Consider the following 19,330-nt stretch of genomic DNA (forward strand, 5'->3'; position numbering starts at 1 on the left):
ATACTTAACATAGCACTAGGTAAACCATATGGTCTTAAATAAACATGTGGAGTCAAAGGGTTAGAGTGAAACTAAGAGTTCAGTCTTCATCTCACGTGTGTATTTACAGGATTTGAACTCAGTACTGTGCCTATGATAAAGAGATGTATCTTTGAGTGATTACCGTTGGGCTTTCTTCCCCATTGGTACCCTAGGTGATGTGGATCCATATGTATGAAAATGTGACTGTTTGTTTCTAGAAACTCGTAGCTTATAGAGACTGATAAAACCTGTCCAGAGATGATTTTTTTCTAGGCCACGCAGGAGATTTCTTCTATTCCCTTTAGGCAGAAACGTAGCATGGGACTAACCTTGGCTGAAAGTGAGCTGACTAAACTTGATGCAGAGCGAGACAAGGACCGGGTAACTTTGGAGAAGGAGCGGGCATGTGCAGAACAGATTGTTTCCAAAATTGAAGAAGTACTGTAAGTAATAGAAGCGCATGTGGAATTTCTATTTATACTTGAAGTACTCTGAACAAATTTAATAGGGCAGAATAATACTCCATTGTGTGGAAATACCACATTTCCTTTATCCATTCTTCTGTTGATAGACTTATAGGCTACTTCCAAGATTTAGGTATCATAAATTGTGCTGCTTTAAACATGTGTATGCATATCATGCATCATGTATTATGTCTTTAACACCTTTGGGAAGATATCTAGAACAGCTGGGTCAAATAAAATTTCTAGTTTTAGATTTTTGAGGAATCTCCATACTGATTTCTATAGTGGTTGTAGTAGTTTACATTCCCACCACCAATGTAGAGGAGTCCCCACCCCCCAACCTTGTCACCGAGAAAGATAAACTTCAGTTATTTGTAGGAAAATGGCTGCACTTTAGATTGTAATGTTAAGGGAAATAAATATGACATATGAGCTTAAATATAGCATGGTTTCTCTTATATCAGAAAACTAAATTAAAAATAAAGAGCAAAATTAAAGATAAATAATAGAAGGAAAGAAGTAGATCTTTCTAAAATGGGAAGTATGGGCTGGGAATTTAGCTCAGTGGTTTCGCCGCCTACTGTGCAAGCGCAAGGACCCGAGTTCGATCCCCAGTACCAAAAAAAAAAAAATTGGAAGTAGATCAAGAGCTAGAGGGAGAGAGGAGGGGAGGGAAAGGGGATTACAAAAGGAATTAAGATGTGTTATGTACATGTACCAACTCCACATAAGAAGTGTACTTCAAACGTACTAATAAAAATAAATTTAAAAGGGCAGATCAGATTGTGTATGTGGAGCTGTTTATTTTGTCATACTACTAGAGAAACTATGGGGCTTTTTTTCTTGATATTTATTTTAGGTAAAGTTCTGGTGTTTCTTTTTTCTGTGTGTTGGCAAATGACTAACACTAAAACATCTAATCTGTAATTAAAACTGGGTGAATACTTTCATTGGTTTTAATGTATAGGGTTTGAAATTATTTCTTGCTATAAACGATATTCACTTGATGATGACATGAATGTGAAAATGGTGTGATTCCTTTGGGAATTAGGATATTCATTGGGTATTTTATCCTTGATGACAGATTTAGGTGAGGCCCAAAGCATTTGGCTCTGTTCTATTGTTTTAGGTGTCTGAGTCTAGTAACACTTTTTCATTAAATTTATATACTTCTTTTTAAAATATTTTTATTTTTAGGATGACTGCTCAGGCTGTAGAAAAAGAAAAGAGGTAATACAACTTTATTTTTTCATAGAATTTTTAAGAAGAAAAGAAGCTGACTTTTTCTGTCAGCTTTAAATTACAATTTAAAGTAGAGTATGGTCTCCCTCTGGTGGCTGTATTTTGACTAACATTCTAATACTGTACAAGTAGAATCTTTTTCTGTGTGCATTGAAGATAGTTTTACTTTGTTTATGCTTGATTAATTTCAAGAATTTCAACATTGGGGCTTTAGAAATCATTTGATGTCTTTATTCTAACCAACCTTCTCTTCTAAGAAGACTTATTTTACTTAATCTTTCTCCTTCAGTTCCACAATGCAGTATGTTATTCTCATGTATATGAAGCATTTGGGAGTAAAAGTGAAAGAACCTCGAAATTTGGAGCACAAGAGGGGTCGGATTGGATTCCTTCCAAAAATTAAAGTAAGATTGGAATAATAATAGAGTGTTTAGGGCTTAGTGCTTCTTTACATTTGATTGCAGTTTTTTCCTTAGTATTTACTAAATCAGCACATCACTAGGCATAATAATACCTTATGAAATTGTTGAATGGATGAATCAGTTGCTCCTGGTACAAGCTCCTGGTAAATGTGTAAATTCATATGGTTAAGAAGCTCCTGGTAAAATTGCCCTTTTATTTTCCAAAAGTATTATCTCTAAAGGGTTTGAGTAGACATCTTGAGTTTTAAATGTCTGCAGTACTGTGTAACAACCTCTAATGAGTGCTCTGGGTGTGGGTATGTGTGTGTACACTTGTTTTTATAGCACAACATTTATTGGTACATTTTAGGCATACATAATGATAACACTCATCATGGGAATTTGCACCTGTACATGGTACATTCTGCCCCCTTTTTCCCATGCGCCCTCTTCCCTCAAGCCCTTTTCCCTGTATACACTTTCATTTACATTTAACCTCCCCCCCCCCCCCCGCAGCTATCAGTATTACATTTCCATTTGAAAGTAGCAAAGGAAGTCTGCCCTGTGTTGTGTACCTCTTATCTCTTTGATGATGCCCCAATTCTAGCAAAGCATGAAGAAAGATAAAGAAGGTGAAGACAAAGGGAAATGAAGAGGATTCCCCAGCATCCTGGGACCCCCAAGGAGACCAAGCCGGCATGACAATAGTGCAAGTATGTGGAAAGTTGAAATGCTGCATTCTTACTGTTCTGTCTTTATATCAGAGGCTCCTTTGGCTGGAATGAATTGGTGAAGGAAGGTGTTTTTGAGATATCACTGAATTTCCAATGTGCTTTGCTTCTTCTCTTCAGTGATGTTTCTGAACTAAGTATCCCCTAGTTTCTATATAATTGTCATCAACATTCTCTTTAATGGCAGTGTTCTGTCAGATACCCATAACCTCGTTTACTTACCTCTTCTGATTTTGTTCCCATTCCACTTGTATTTGTTGGATTAAAAAAAGGTACATATGGATCCCTCCACATATATCATTCTATCTCCTTGTACATATATCACTCACTCTCTCCATTGTGCATTTTCTTTTGTCTTGTCTTGTCCTGGGAATGGAACCCAGGGCCTTTTTACTGAGCTACTTCCTCAGCCCATTTTCTTTTTTTTTTTTTGGAACCGAGGATCAAACTCAGAACCTTGTGCTTGTCAGGCAGGTGCAGTGCTACTGAGCTACGTCCCCGGCCCCCATTTTTTATTTTGAGACAGGATCTCATTAAGTTGTTCAGATGGACTCAAACTTGTGAACCTCCTGTCTCACCCTCCTAGAGAGCTGGAATTATAAGCATGTACCACCACACTTAGCTTTTGCTTTTATTTTATGGTCTCCCTTCTCTCCTAGACCCAGTGGGGAAAGAACAGCTCACTAGAGGGGGCTGCAGGAGAAACAGGGATGGTGGCATTGTGGGGAAAGTAACTAGGTCAAGTAGTACATCTCATCTCAGACAGTATGACATTTGGAAATACTGGTATGATGAGGCTGGAAGACGAGTTGTGTAACAGTGATAGTGAGTGTCCTGCACAATGAAAAGTTCTTAGTCAAATGCCATTAGTACTTCTGGTTGAGAAATACTGAGAAAGGTGGAGGAAATGTTTGGAAAGGAGGTTGAGGAGATGGAGGATGTTACAGATGCTGACCCTGACTTCCAAACAAGGCAGAGAGAGTTTTAGGAATTTGGGAAGATAAGGTTAGACTCAGGGTGTAGAACTGTGGATGTATGTACCATGCTGTGGAGGATGGTGACCAGAGCATCTGGAGCTTTTCCTGCTGACTGATGTAAACATGGTAATGAACAGGATGAGAATTAGTCCACGTCGTCTCTGAGGTGTATTATGATGATAAAGTTGTGAGTGTTGGGGAAAAAGTGGCATGGGGCTTGCTAAAGTGCTCACAGTGATAAAGATTTCCTCTTTATTCTTACAAATGGTACAGCTCCATAGATATCTATCTCTTAGCATACCCCCCCATTGCTCTTATTTCCTTTTCTCATGAGCCTTCACCTTCTGCTTCATCCTTCTCACCCTCATTTTCTACTTTCTCTCCCCTTTTCTGTTCATCCGTTCGTCATCTCCTTCTTTCCCTCCTCCATGGTTCTTTCCCTTCCTCTCTCTCTCTCTCTCTCTCTCTCTCTCTCTCTCTCTCTCTCTCTCTCAGTACGGGGATCGAACTCAGGACCTTGCACTTGTGAGGCAGGGGTGGCACCACTGAGCTAAATCCCCAGCCCCCAACTAGCATATCTCTTAACCTGACAAAGATAGTATGTATATGTACGTTCTAGATTATATATGACAGTATGCATATTATAATAATGTAACCACACTTTATTGATTTTTGGACTTTTAGAATCATTCTACTAGGCAAAGCATAGAATATTTTCCCATGACTGCAGATCAGAATATAAATGTCAAAAATCATCTTGCTCTAAATAAAATACAGTTGAAAGAAATACAAAGCAGAAAGAAATACAATTAGAGGCAAGGATATGGACACTAAATCTCTAATCCAGCAGAGAAAAGAATTGAGATACAAACTCCTTGATGGAACATAAATAGAGACATACTTTAATTTAGGTAATAACTAGTAACTTAGCTAGTAATAATATAATAATATAACCATAAACATATTTAATAACTATTAAGTGTCAAACTTTTTTAGTGTATTTAATGTTTCCATGGACATTGTAGGGATGAATCCTTTTTTTTTATTCATCGTATATTTCATTCATTATATAATTATGTGCCACGTAACAGCAGTTTGATTAAAAATGGACTGTATATATGATGGTGGTCCATTAGGACTGTTTGGGAAAGTGAGTTTAGGAAGTATAAATGAGCAAAATCATGACAAGGGAAAGAAACAGATATTACTTAAAGATAATAAATCAAGAAAAATAAATAACAGGTTATTATTTGGAGTTGGACCACCATAATAACTAAAAATTGAAAACATGAAAAAGGGTTTGTCTTAATTACTTTAGTTGTTGCTGGGACACAGTGCCCAACACCAACGAATTAAAGGAGTAAAGGTTCATTGTGGCTCATAGTTTTAGAGGTTTCTGTCTATATTTGGCTGGCTCCAAGGCAGTATGACATGGCAGAGCGGCATGGCAGAGGAAAAGTGGCACATGGCATAGCACCTGGGAAGCGGAGAGAGTGGAGGAAGATAAATCCTTTAGGCCGTGCCCTCCAGTGACTCACCTCTTTGGACCAGATCCCACCTCCCAACAGCAAGTCAGCTATAAACTCATCAGTGGGCTTAATTCACCAATGGTCATTACACTCCCATTATCTAATCACCTCCCAAGAGCCCCACCTGTAACCACATGAGACTTTGGGGGGACATCTAGATGTAAACCATAATAAGGTTGGTACCAGAAGTAGAAGAATATAATATGGGAGGATATTACCTCTAATCATATACTCTTCTGAATCGAGTTGTTGCGGTGTCATATGTTAATTTTTAAGAAGTACTTTAAAAATTATTTTCCTGTTTTTTAGTGCATTTAAAAATTTTATATATTAAACTTTTGGTTTTAACTAGCCTGAAAATATTTAAATAAAAATTTCACTGTGAAATAGGTTTTCTGGGGACTAAGTTTTCTATAATCAGTGACTTTATTTAATATTAACACTATACCAATGTCTGACTTACATCTTTTCAGGATTAAAACAAGTTGGAGAAACACCAGCATCTGGAGACTCCTTGGATGGCACACCTCGTACCTCCAATACGATTGATTTCCCTCCTCCTCCACTAGACCAAGTTCAGGAGGAGGAATGTGAAGTGGAAAGGTAATTCAATGAGATCGTAGAGAGGTTTAGGGCATTGCTTAAAGTTTTTAAAAATTGAGTACTATTCCTGTATTTTGCGGCATTTTTCTTTTGTAATGTTTTGAAAGATCTAGCACTTGGTGGTAAATATTAGATACTGAAATTTTCTGTTTATATTAAATAATTCCTATATCTGGGAGAATTGTTTATCCAGCCACTGACGTTTAACCCAGTTTTGACTCCTTTGGTATAAATTTCTTGATCTCCATTTTGCTTTCCTTTTGACTCTGTTCTTCATTGTTTTAAGGGTGACAGAACATGGGACACCAAAGCCCTTCCGGAAGTAAGTAACTCTTAAGTAGCTTTCAATAAAGAGCTACGTTCAATAAAGGATTCTTACAGTCTAAGAAATAGAGCTTTTTCTCCTAAATTTCTAGTTTTTAACTTTGTACAGTAAATGTGTTAAATATTATAAAAGAAAGTTTTGTTTTGTTTTGTTTTTTTGGTACCAGGGATGGAACTCGGGTCCTTGCCCTTGTGCAGCAGGTGGCGAAACCACTGAGCTAAAATCCCCGGCCCATAAAAGAAAGTTTTTAATGAACACAAATCTGAAGATATTTATTGAAGTGTGTATAGCATATGTAAACCATTTTGTAAGAAAGGACTATGTTTGAGGCTCTGTGCTAAATCAGATTTAGAAAGCTGACTGAATTATGGTAACGTTAAGAGTTATGCAGTTTCTATTTTCAAATAGATTTCATCATTTTTCTTCACTAGGTTTGACAGCATAGCCTTTGGAGAAAGTCAAAGTGAAGATGAGCAATTTGAAAATGACCTAGAGACAGATCCACCCAACTGGCAACAGCTTGTTAGTCGAGAAGTGTTACTGGGACTGAAACCTTGTGAGATCAAAAGACAGGAAGTGATTAATGGTGAGTCTAATCAATCCATTGTTCTTCACATATATTGAGTTTTATCAGAGTAAAACAGACACCACCACCACCACTCCCTGCCTTGGAGTTTGCTTCAGTTTCTCTCAACCTTTTTTTAAACAAAGAGAATTAAATAGAAAATTCTTGAATCTTTCAACTCAAAAAATGTAAATGATTCTATGACTCTTACTGATAATTTAAAATGGAAGGGTGTTTATCCTTCAAGATATTTAAGATCCATAGCATTATAGATCTTAAGCTAGTCAAAGTCATTTTTTATGCATAAAGAGGAGGCTAAAGCCCAGGGAAATCAATTGAGTTAATGAAGATCATAATAGCCGGTAAGTGATAAAGGGAAACTAGGATCTAGCTCTTTCTGTACCTTGTTTCTTTTGGTTTTTTTTTTTTTTGGTACCGGGGATCAAATTTGGGTCCTTGCGCTTGTGCAGCAGGCAGCAAAACCACTGAGCTACATCCACGGCCCCCTGTACCTTGTTCCAGTGCTTTTTAGTTACCCTGACAGATATGTGACACAAATGTGGCTTGGATGCTGTATTCTGTACTGTCCTTAGGACATGATTTAATATCCTTTTTGTCTCTGACAACTTTGTGATGTAATGAAATTACAGTCTACTTTGCCTGTTTTTTAGGCAGATTAGATAACCAAAGGCCCTGTATTCTGAAAGTGGCTTACGTTAAAGTCTATATGGTATTGGTGCTTAGTTTTTTAATATTGTGGTCATGATAGATAAACAAATGGATAAGTTTAGGGGTGCATCATTACTTTTTAAGTATAAATAGACTTGTTTTTGTTGTTATGGTTATTTTGTACAGTACTAGGGATGGAATCCAAGGCTTTCACACTGAACTACATCCCCAGGCCTTTTTTATTTTGAAACAGGCTTTTGCTAAGTTGTTAAACTGTCCAGGGTTGGGCTGGACTCAAAATTTCGATCCTCTTGTCTTAGCCTCCTAGAGTACTGCATTACAGGCATGTGTTACCATGCCAGCTTAAGTATAAAATAGTTTTGAATGATAGCTTTCATTCAACTCAGAACCACTATATAGGAGAATTTCATGGAATCAGAATGACTTCAGAGGATAGGTCATTCTTTCTACATGAATAATTTATTATGTAACTCATTTGCTACCTAATTCCAACTAAAGATTGTTTGGTCCTTTGGAATTATTCTAAATAAGAACATTTCATACATTTTTTTAAAACTTAGAATTGTTCTATACTGAAAGAGCTCACGTTCGGACACTGAAGGTTCTTGACCAAGTGTTCTATCAGCGTGTGTCCAGAGAAGGAATTCTGTCACCTTCAGAATTACGGAAGATTTTTTCAAACTTGGAAGATATTCTTCAACTTCATGGTAAGATGAATTGGCTGTGATCTTTGTCCCTACATTTCCAATAGAGAAAAGATTGTGAGTATATAGTTTTGTAAATGTGCATAAGTTAGCATGCCTAAAATTATATGTGAACGTATCATGTAAATAAAGAAATGACTGGAATAGAGAAAAGATTGTGAGTATATAATTTTGTAAATGTGTATAGGTTAGCATGCCTAAAATTATATGTGAACGTATCATGTAAATAAAGAAATGACTGGATCTTTCACTAGGTCCTTTATCCCCACAGTCAGTTTTTTTTTTATATAGAGTGTAAACACAAGCCTTTAAGTCTAAAGTCAGTGCTTAAGCTGAAAAATAATAACAGTCAAAATTGCCCTAAAAAATTTCCTGTCAGGGCCAGGGATTTAGCTCAGTGGTTTTGCCACCTGCTGTGCAAGCGCAAGGACCTGAGTTCAATCCCCGGTACCCCCACCCCCCCGCCCAAAATTTCCTGTCAGGTACAGTATATATGACTCAAAATTTTATATCCCATTTAATAATATATGCTTAAATGTATTTTATAAATAGTAATATACAATATTACTGTTATAACTATCATTATCCCATAGTGGGATAATTTTGAGAAATTGTTATATTGTTAAATATACAAATATTCTACCTCTGACTTTCCCTGGGTGACTCATCTTGGATTTTGTTATTTTTTATTTTTGGTACCGGGGATCAAACTCAGGACCTTGCACTTGCAAAGCAGGCAACAGAACCACTGAACTAAATCGCTGGCCCTCATCTTAGATTTTTGTAGATAATAGTGGGATGTCCTTCACTTTGTTAGGTCACCATTTCTCTATGACCCTTAATTTTCAGTCTCTGTCAAGGGTATCATTACCACCTATCAACTCAACACCTTCCAGCCAAATCAATGAATGCCTTTTACAGTTCTGTAGGCAATCAGGTTTACCAGCATGCATGGAAAAGTTCAGGCCTGATTACATCCATTGCTATGCACATACATATTTATTTATTTATTTTTGATACCAGGGATCAAACTCGGGTCCTTGCACTTGTGAGGCAGGCGGCGGAACCACTGAGCTAAATCCCCGGCCCGCACATACATATTTTGAGAGGAATAGTGAACAGAATCACCTGCACTATTTCTACTTAAATTCTTTCTGAGCATGGTTATAGATGGAGTTTTAAGGTTAAATGCATATTTGATGCAACTACACTGTGTGTAATGTACTAGTTTCTAAAAATGTTTGATGCTTTAGCACCTGCTTTTTTGTTTTGTTTTGTTTTTTTGTACTGGGGATCGAACTCAGGACCTTGCACTTACGAGGCAGGTGGCGTAGCACCTGTTTTTTAGGTCAGGCTTAGAGTTATCTAGATGGATAAGCATTGGGTCCATATTTATATTTAAGGATGTTGGAAGTACTGATGATTCTCTGAAATTTGTTTGTGTGTGTGTGTTGGTTTCTAGTACTAGAACTCAAACCCTGGGAGCACTGAGCTACAACCCTCGCTCTTTTGATTTTTCAGATTTTGAAACAGTCTCACTAAGTTGCCCATGTTGACCTTGAACTTATAATCCTCCTGCCTCAGCCTCATTAGTATCTGAGATTACAGGCATTTACCACCATTCTGGCTTGAAAATTCTTATTTTGAAAATTTAGGTACTTAGTACTACCAATAATTCAATATGTCTGTACTTTTTTTTTTTCCAGTTGGGTTGAATGAGCAAATGAAGGCTGTTCGAAAGAGAAATGAGACCCCTGTTATAGATCATATTGGGGAAGATTTGCTGAGCTGGGTAAGGAAATTTCCTGTTTCTTTTTAATATTTTTACAGAGACTTAACAATCAGATTCAATGTTAAGTAGCAAGTCTTTTCCAAATATACAAACTCATCCGTTTGGCAAAATTAATGTAAAGCTGGAAAGGGTAGAATTATGTGTTGTTTTGGTTAGTATATTCTAATCATTAATGAAACTAAGTGCTCTATTTCATTGAAATAAAGATAATACTAGTCTTTGTGTTTTAAAGAATAGAGTAAAATGCATCTTGATAAAAATAATTTAATATAGTATTTTAATTATCTTCTATTGTCTAAATCTTACAACTATATAATATGCAATGATAGATACAGAACTGCCATCATGATAGAAAAATGAAAATTATTTAATCTTATTTGTATATGGTATGAGTCCAGAAGCTGTAGTACTTGTCTGTCAAATTCTGTCTTTTTGACTAGGTCAGTATACAGGACAGTGCTGTGCAAAGTGCTGGGACACAGTGGCCATCAAAAGAAACATAGCTCCTGCCCTCGAGAGCTTGTAATTAATGGGAAAACATTCTCTTGGTTATTTAAAATACGATGAGTCCTTATTAAAAAGCTTTTGCACAGCAAAAGAAATCACCAACAGAGTAAAAAGACAATGCACAGAGTGGGGAAAAATTTTAGCCAGTTTTCTTCAGACAAAGGACTAGTATCTAAAACATAAAAAATTGAAAAAATTCAGACTCCTCAAATTTATTTATTTATTTAATCCCATTCCCCTTCAAGCCCCCTCCTCTCCCTACATGCAAAAGATTTGTTTCCATTTTTTCCTTCTATTTTCACTTTTTTTCTTGTCCCTTCCTTCCTTTCTCCTTCCATCCTCCCTTGTTCCCCTTCCCATTTGAACACTTTTTTCCAATTTCCCAACATCCGTTATACATTTCAATCCTTATTTCCACTTTTGGTTTCTCACACCATAGAAACAGTGTGGTATTTAAACATATATGTCAGATTTATTTCACATAGGAGTATGGTCTCAAGGTGCATCCATTTAACTATAAATGTCTGAAGCTCATCCTTCTTTATGGCAGAGTATAAAAAAAAAACCCATATTTTCTTTATCCATTTGTCGCTTGATAGGTATTTGGGCTGTTTCCAAGATTGTGTTGCGATAAACATGGGTGTGCATATATCGTTGTGGTATGATGCTTTTAAAATTCTTTCATGAAGTTACCAAAAAGAGGTATAGCTGGGTCAAATGGAACCTCCAGTTTTAGTTTTTTGAGAAATCTCTACACTGATTTTCACAGTGATTGCACCAGTCTACACTTCCACCAACAGTGGAGAAGGGTTCCTTTTTCCCTCCAGCCCCTCCAGCATTTGTTATTCATTGATTTCTTGATAACAGCCATTCTTTCTGGAGTGAGATGGAATCTCAGCTTTGTTTTAATTTTCATTTTAAGAATGACCAGTGATGTTGAACATTTTTTCATACATTTACTTGCTGTTTCTAATTCTTCATCTGAGAAGTGTCTTTTCATTTCAGATGCCCATTTTTGGATTAGATCTTTAAATTTAGGGGGTCTGATTTTTTTGAGTTCTTTATATGTTCTAGATAATAGTCCTTTATCTGATGAACAGCTGGTAAAATTTTTTTCCTGCACTGTGGATTGTCTCTTCACTCTGTTGGTGGTTTCTCTTGCTGTGCAAAAGCTTTTTAATAAATGAAGTTCCAGTTGTTGATTCTTTGTAGTCTTTCCTGTGCAGTCTGGGTTTTGTTCATGAAGTCTTTGCCTACTCCTGTATCTTCAAGCATCCTACCTATTCTCTCTTCTGGCAGATTTAATGTTTCTTTTTTAATATTTAGATCTTCGATCCATTTCGATTTTAGGTTAGTGCGTGGTAAAAGATATGAGACCCCTCAAATTTAAAGATGCAATCCAAAAATGGGCATTGGAAATGCATATGTACTTCTCAGTTGAAGAAGTACAAATGGCAAATAAATATGTGAAAAAATGTTCAACATCACGGTCATTTGAGAGATGCAAATTAAAACAACTCTGAGATTCCATCTCACTCAAGAAAGAATGGCTGGTATCATGAATCATGAAATCAACCAATAACAAATGCTGGCGGGGCTGTGGGGAAAAAAGGAACCTTTCTTTCCTATTGGTGGGAGTGTGGACTGGTGCCACCAGTATGGAGATCAGTATGGAGATTCTTCAAAAAACTAGGATTAGAAGTCCCATTTGACCCAGCTATTTCACTTCTGGGTGTCTTCCCAAAAGAATTAAAAGCATCATACCACAGCAATATATGCACATCCATGTTTATAGCACAGTTTGTAATGGCTAAATCTTGAAACAACCTAGATGCCCATCAGCTGATGAATGTATAAAAAATGTGTTTTTTATACAATGTAGTAGTACTCAGCCATAAAGAAGGATACACTTGAGACATTTCTAGGTAAATGGGTGCATGTTGAGGCTATTAAGTGCAATAAATCGGACACACATATGTAAATATCACATTGTCTCTCTGGTGTGAGAAATTGAAAGTATAAATAAAGACCAAAGTGTGTAATAGATATTGTGAAATAGGAAGAAATAGTTCAAAAGGAAAGGAGAGCTAGGGAGGAAGGGAAAAGAAAAAAAAATGAGAAAAGAAGGATAAAATGGAAACAAAGCTTTGTAAATAAGGAGGAGAAGAAGGGTTGAAGGAAGGGGAGGGGAATGGGAAAAAAAGAGGAATCAAGATGTAGCATGTACAGCAGTGCTCCTTCAAATAATTTTCACTTTACATAGTAAGATATATATCAGATTTAACTTGTGTACATGTATTTATTCAAACAATTTTAACCTGTATGAGGAATCTTTTTTCTATCTTTGAAATTAACTCAAATCTTAAACTATATTAAAATTTTTAAAAATTTTAAAATTTTGTCATGAGAAAGGAGTAGTACAGTTAGAAACAAAGGAGCTGATGAAGTCACTCCCTTCCACTCGTTTAATTTTACACAGCACCAGAGGGCCTTTCTTCCTTCCCTTGTCCCAAGAGAGGCAGAGACTCATAACAAAGAACGAGTAAATCCAATGCTCTAGGTGCGAGCACATGCTTTGGATCTCCTAGCCTGACCTTCAGTCACCTTCACCCGACTCCACCTTTATTAAGGGTTCATGAATGAACACTATGTCTCATCCATGTCATTAACAGATTTAACCCTACAGAATTCTAGAAGGAACATACAACATCCTTTCTTGTGTGGGGTTGAGAAATCCTGGCAATGTCTCTCTAAGGACACTGCCTGTATACAGAAGAGAGACTTTGAGAGCTGTGTGGAGGAGCCTGAGCTTTCAGTTGACCAACTTGAGTTAAAACCAGCCCTTGGGAACAAACTGAGTTCATAAGTCAAGGGTCCACTCTACAGGCACAAATTCCTCATAATGAATGTGATCATTATGTGTATCTAAATTGTACCAATAAAATTTATTTTTAAAAGAAGCCATTTCTTACAAAAACAAAAGAAACATGATGAGTGTAACAAAAAGGGAGAATACAGGTTGTTACAGGACTACATAGCAGAGACCTCGAAACTAGAACATATAAAAAACAGTTGATTTAAATTTTTAAGAAAGTACTGTATAGTTAATAATAAAAATGTTGAAGTGTATGGCTTAGTTCTCAGAATTTTAACACAGGCTGAACAAGAATGGTTTAGATATGCCCACAGAAATTCACTTCATTTTACGTACACTACTTGAGGAAATGCCACAAGATTTTTGTAATTCTATAATTATAGCTTTTTATTTATTTAATTTTATTTTATTTTTTCTGATACCAGGGATCAAACTCAGGACTTTGCACTTGTGAGGCAGGTGTGGCACCACTGAGCTAAATTCTCAGCCCTTAATTATAGCTTTTTAAAAGATTAAAGACTAGAAAGTTAACTAAGACATTCTTCATTTTACTGGTTTATTTATCTCACTTGTAAGATCATGGTCTAGAATCAGGTAATCTAATAGTAGATATTCTTTTTTTTTTGGTGCTGGGGGATCGAACTTGGGTCCTTGTACTTGCGAGGCAGGTGGCAGAACCACTGAGCTAAATCCCCAGTCCCTAGATATTCTTTAATTATTTGTCTTAGAACAGGGCCAAAAAATCATAATCCATTTTTACTTTGCATTTATTACACTTGCCAAAGCATTTTCTATCCTAAGCCCACTTTAGCATTATTGTTACTATGAAGATTTAACTTCTTTGAAAAATTCAGCTTACTGTATGGCTACTCTTAGTAATGTGGCCTGTCTTATTCCTTGATCTCAGTGTAGCAATGAAAACTATAACTGAGTTTCATTGGCTTGACAGCATGGTGCTCAACTTGAAATGGGACACTGAAAGTTTTGTAAGACTGTGATTTCCTTTTATAATAAGACATCAATTTCCAGGTACAACTTAGTTAAAAGGCTGTAAGGTATATGGATTTAAGATAATGCAGGTTCATTTGCCTCTTCTATAAAATAATGGGCAAGTTTCAAGTGAGATACATTATTAATAAGATACAAAAGTCCTAGGGCTGGGGATTTAGCTCAGTGGTGCCTCCACCTGCCTTGCAAGCACAAGGCCCTGAGTTCGATCCCTGGTACCCCCCAAAAAGATACAAAAGTCCTCTTATCACAGTGCATAAATCCACTGGGCAAAATAAAGTGAAGAAACCTATGAACAGAGTGAGACAAAAGATTTTTTTCAGAACATGTAAAAAGAAATGTATTCTTGAGTTATATGTATACCTTATGAAAAGTTGAGAAAACACAGAATGGAATAACTAATGTGGTTTGTTAACTGTTACATATCAAGGGTTAGTTTAGGGGAAAGCATTAGACAGAAATCCTAGAAGCAGAAGTTGCTATTTTAAGTGTGTGTGTGTGTGTGTGTGTGTGTGTGTGTGTATATTGTTTTGGGGGGGGGGGCTAGGGATTGAATCTAGGGCCTTGCTGCAAAACTAAGTTACACCCATACTCCCTCTCCTGCTATTTTTCAAAAATAGTTTTGGAAAATTTTTTTCTTATATTGATCCATTAGAATCACCTTACATGTACTTAAGCTGCTTATAAAACCATTGTATGAATACTTGAGGTGGGCAGTGTTATTTTCTTTTGTTAACCCAGCTGCTCTTTGTATTTGTGTGGTGCTTTGATTGACCAACATATCAGAAATGCTGCCAGTCTCATCTGAAAACATGTTAGGTTTCTGATTTATTCACTTATTTACTTACCCAATGCTGGAGATGGAACCCAGGAGCTTGCACATAGTAGGCAAGTACTATACCAGAGAGCTACATCCCCAGCCCTAGTGTCAGGTTTTTAATTGAATAATAATACAAATTTGATGCAACCTACTTGAAGAAAAGAATTTGTCTATAAATATACTACAAAAGGACTTTTTACAAAATGTCTTCATGTATAAATTTTTGGGAATACGGCTTTAGATGAAAGATTATATGGAAAGTCTCTTGGTAAATTTTAAAGTAATTATTTAAAAATATAGACGTTGTATGAAAAGTTTGACTTAAAAGCATATTTTATGACTAAAGTACCTGTTAGATGTTTCATCATAAATTTTAAAATCATGGCATATGCAAACTTGAATTTATAAATTTAAAATATTATCAAAAAGTATAATTTTTAGCTAAAACGTTTCCTATGCTCATGGATCTCCCCCCTCCAGCTCTAGCCTCTGTAAAGGTGAGGTAGCAGTAGCCTGATTTTATTTCTACTTTGTTCGTAGTCATGGTGCATTTCACAGTGAGTAGGAAAGAAAGCCGATCTCCCAGGGATTTGCTTCCTGTGGCAGTGAGAGAGTAATTTTTGTAAAGGTGTCAGAGTCTATGGAGATGAATTTCATTATCATTCTCTGAGTGTTTTGTGTTCTCATATTCTTCAAATGTTAACCTTTCTATTTAATTTAGAAGTGGTATAGGCTACAAGATAATAAGTACGGTAAATTACCAGCAAGGAAACATTGGTTCATAGTGAGAGAGGTCTGGATGTCTCAGGGTCAGACCTTTTTAATGAAGAGCCATTACTACTCTACCTGAATATACAGCTCTCTATTTTTTGTCGCTTGAGAATACTTCCTGGAATAGTGAAAGGATTGTGTTTGTCTCACATTTTGCTCAGCCTTCTATTTAAATTCAGTCTTTCCTGTATTGTTTTCTTTTGCATTCTTGGCACAGTTCAGTGGACCAGGAGAGGAGAAGTTGAAACACGCTGCTGCTACGTTTTGCAGTAACCAACCTTTTGCCCTGGAAATGATCAAGTCTCGTCAGAAAAAGGATTCTCGATTCCAGACTTTTGTGCAAGTGAGTGAGTCACATAAAAGAGAAAATAACAAGATTTTTTGTCAATTATAGAATGAACTTAAATTTTGACATAGAATGTCTTTTATAAGGATTACATTATATTACTTTAAAAAGCCATACAGTATCTCTTAAATTACTGGAAGGCGTAAAGATGATTTTGGAATGATGAATTATAAAAAAATACGCATCTTTATTAAAATACTTGACATGGATATCACATTGCCATGGAAGTTTTATCAGGAAATGCACCATACCATTAAAAGGGTATTGTTAATGCATAGAGAATAGATATATATCAAGCCCAGGGAAGATTATAACAGCAGTCATACTCATTGGGGTAGGAGTATATATTGGTATAAGTGAAAGTCTGTGAACATGGTCCATAGGTCACACCTTGTTGCCTTTTTTTGTAAATAAAAATTTTACTGGAGCAAAGTGTATTCATTTTCTGTCATTGTATAAGAAATTGTTATAATGTCGCCACTTAATGTAAATTTATCATTGCAAGCTTTTGTGGTTGAGGAGTATAACTACAGTTTAGCTAGATCCTCTCTTCAGGGTTTTTCTGGGCTTAAATCACAGTGTCAGCTACAGTTGCAATTCTCATCTGAGACTTCGGGCCTCTTCTAAGCTCCTGGGTTGTTATTAGAATTAATTTCCTTGTAAATACATAACTCAGGGCCCCAGCTTCCTGCTAGTTGTTGAGGAACCAGTCTTGGCTCCTAGGGAATGCCCTTATCTCTGTGCCCCCTTAAGCAGTTTACAGGTAGCTGTTTGCTTTATTCTAGGCCAGCAGGAATGCATCTCACTGACCCAGATTCTTTCTTTTAAAGGCTGCTCTGAAAGTCAAGCCTACCCAGGATAGTCTGCTTTTTTGGTTAACTTAAAGTCAGCTGGTGATAAACTAATCATAGGAAGGATTTCCTATCATCGTTTCGTATTCGAAGATTTCAGCAACACTCAAGTATATGGGATTACATAGGATGTGCACACCAGAAGATGGGAATCTCAGAGGCCATCTTAGAGGGTTTCTTTGCTTTGCTTTGTTTTGTTTTGTTTTTAGTAAACAGCCATGTTCATTCATGTATGGATTGTCTATGGCTATTTTTGAGCTAAAACAGCAGAGTTGAATAGTTATGAGAGCCTGGCCTGCAACTAACTGGAATGTGACTGTAAAGTTTGGAGACGTCTGATACAGATAAGCTGGCATATCTAGACTGATGAGCCATTGTGTCTACTTGCAATGGCATGTAAAGAATTAGGTAACTGTTGGTGGGAATGCCAATCAGGAAAATATGCCTAGATTTTCTGAATAGATGAAGATAAAGCACAAAAAAAGCAAATAACACACAAAAAAGCAGTTAGAATTGATTATGGATGCTCTGTCTTTGTTTAAAAGATAGGAGAAACCATTGATTTATTGTTAAAGGCTGCCTTCCTCTAATATTTGATTAAAAAGGAAAGCAGAAGTATTGTGTTCAAAGAAATGTCTTGGTATGTTAAAAGAATTGACTATGTGGTACAGGTTAGATAATTATTGTCTTAAAAAGAACTACAGGTTCACTTACTGCACTTTAATTTCAGGATGCTGAGAGTAATCCATTGTGTCGTCGTCTTCAGCTGAAAGATCTCATTCCCACTCAAATGCAGAGACTTACTAAGTACCCACTTCTCTTGGATAATATTGCCAAATACACAGGTATAACATTCTCACTGAAATAAAAAAGCTAGAAACAAACACCAAACCAATAGTAGGTCCTGCTGACTAGTCTATCCCAGCATGTTGGTGCCCGGAATTGGATTTACAATTACTGTGGCAAAATTGTCAAACAAGATAAAATCTAGTATCCTTCAGCCTGTTTGATTTAATACATGCCATTGGTAGCTCTAACACAGTTTGGCAAACTAGATCATGGGCCAAATCACGTGCTGCCTGTTTTTGTAAATAAAGTTTTATTAGAATACGGCTTTGTTTATCTATTTATATATTATCTCTGACTACTTTTGACTCTATAATGGCAGAGTTGAGTAGTTACAACAGAAGCCATTTAGGCTGCAAAGTGTAAAATAGTTATTATTTGACCTTTTGTAGAAAAAGCTTGCTCTAGCACATATTTTTTTCTTTGAAGAAAAGTAATATTGGGTTGAAGAGATATTTTGTACTTATATGTGTACTCTCATTAAGTGAACCAGTGTATTTATAATTCCAGCTCTCCTGTTTTGAAACATGAGATGAATCTGAGTTTCTCAGTTGAGCTTTAGGATCTTGTACTTCTTATTAAACCAAACTGTTGTTTCTTATGCTTGAGAATTTGAGTGTATCACTTGGCAATTTAAAATTACAGCATCTGGCAAAATAAGTAGTTTTACATTTACAGATGTTAATTTTTATTCTTTAATTTGTTCATTATAGCTGCACTGTTTTTTACACTGGATTATAATTTGGGGTATTCTGGTTCTGATTTCTTTAGACTATAGAAATGATAAAGCTTCAACATATTTTGGTGAACTTCATCTCTTAATGATACAAATGTTATAATCTATTTTCTTTGTTTAATACAACCTCAAAGAAACTTATTTTGTAATTTTGTAATGGAGTTACTCAAAAAATATTGCTTAACAGGTCCACTGGACATAATCACATCAGCTCTATACTGTGAAATTCCAGAAACAAAAAAGCCCCACTTGTATAGTTTATACAGTGAATAAGACCTGCCTCTTGGAATGTATAACACTGTTACCCCACTATGTTCTGTCAAGCATCATTCCTGGATTTAGGATTCTATGCTACAGTTTCTTTTTAAAGATGAGAATTTTTGTTTTAAAGTACTGCTGTGTTTCCCTGAAAATAAGACCTAACTGGAAAATAAACTTCAGCTGTAATTAATAGCTGATTATCACCATGGTGATGGCCAGTGCCATGCAGGTTATGCCTCACTATTCCATTGCTTGATGCGTACTC

General features: G+C 36.2%; 1 protein-coding gene across 1 annotated transcript in view; it reads left to right on the plus strand.

The window, feature by feature from the left end:
* LOC147827425 (rho guanine nucleotide exchange factor 12-like) overlaps nt 1-19,330 on the plus strand; it is a 70,932-nt gene that overhangs the window by 35,220 nt on the left and 16,382 nt on the right. Inside the window, exons 10-19 of the mRNA XM_087214257.1 lie at nt 327-464; nt 1,683-1,715; nt 2,783-2,841; nt 5,839-5,968; nt 6,255-6,290; nt 6,725-6,879; nt 8,109-8,255; nt 9,959-10,044; nt 16,243-16,368; nt 17,953-18,067. Of these exons, the coding sequence (XP_087070383.1) occupies nt 327-464; nt 1,683-1,715; nt 2,783-2,841; nt 5,839-5,968; nt 6,255-6,290; nt 6,725-6,879; nt 8,109-8,255; nt 9,959-10,044; nt 16,243-16,368; nt 17,953-18,067 (1,025 nt within the window). The remainder of the gene's footprint in view (nt 1-326; nt 465-1,682; nt 1,716-2,782; nt 2,842-5,838; nt 5,969-6,254; nt 6,291-6,724; nt 6,880-8,108; nt 8,256-9,958; nt 10,045-16,242; nt 16,369-17,952; nt 18,068-19,330) is intronic.

The sequence above is a fragment of the Heterocephalus glaber genome, unplaced genomic scaffold (genome assembly GCF_053883595.1).
Source record: "Heterocephalus glaber isolate CG9 unplaced genomic scaffold, H.glaber_assembly_v1.0 deba00001446, whole genome shotgun sequence".
Lineage (NCBI taxonomy): Eukaryota > Metazoa > Chordata > Mammalia > Rodentia > Bathyergidae > Heterocephalus > Heterocephalus glaber.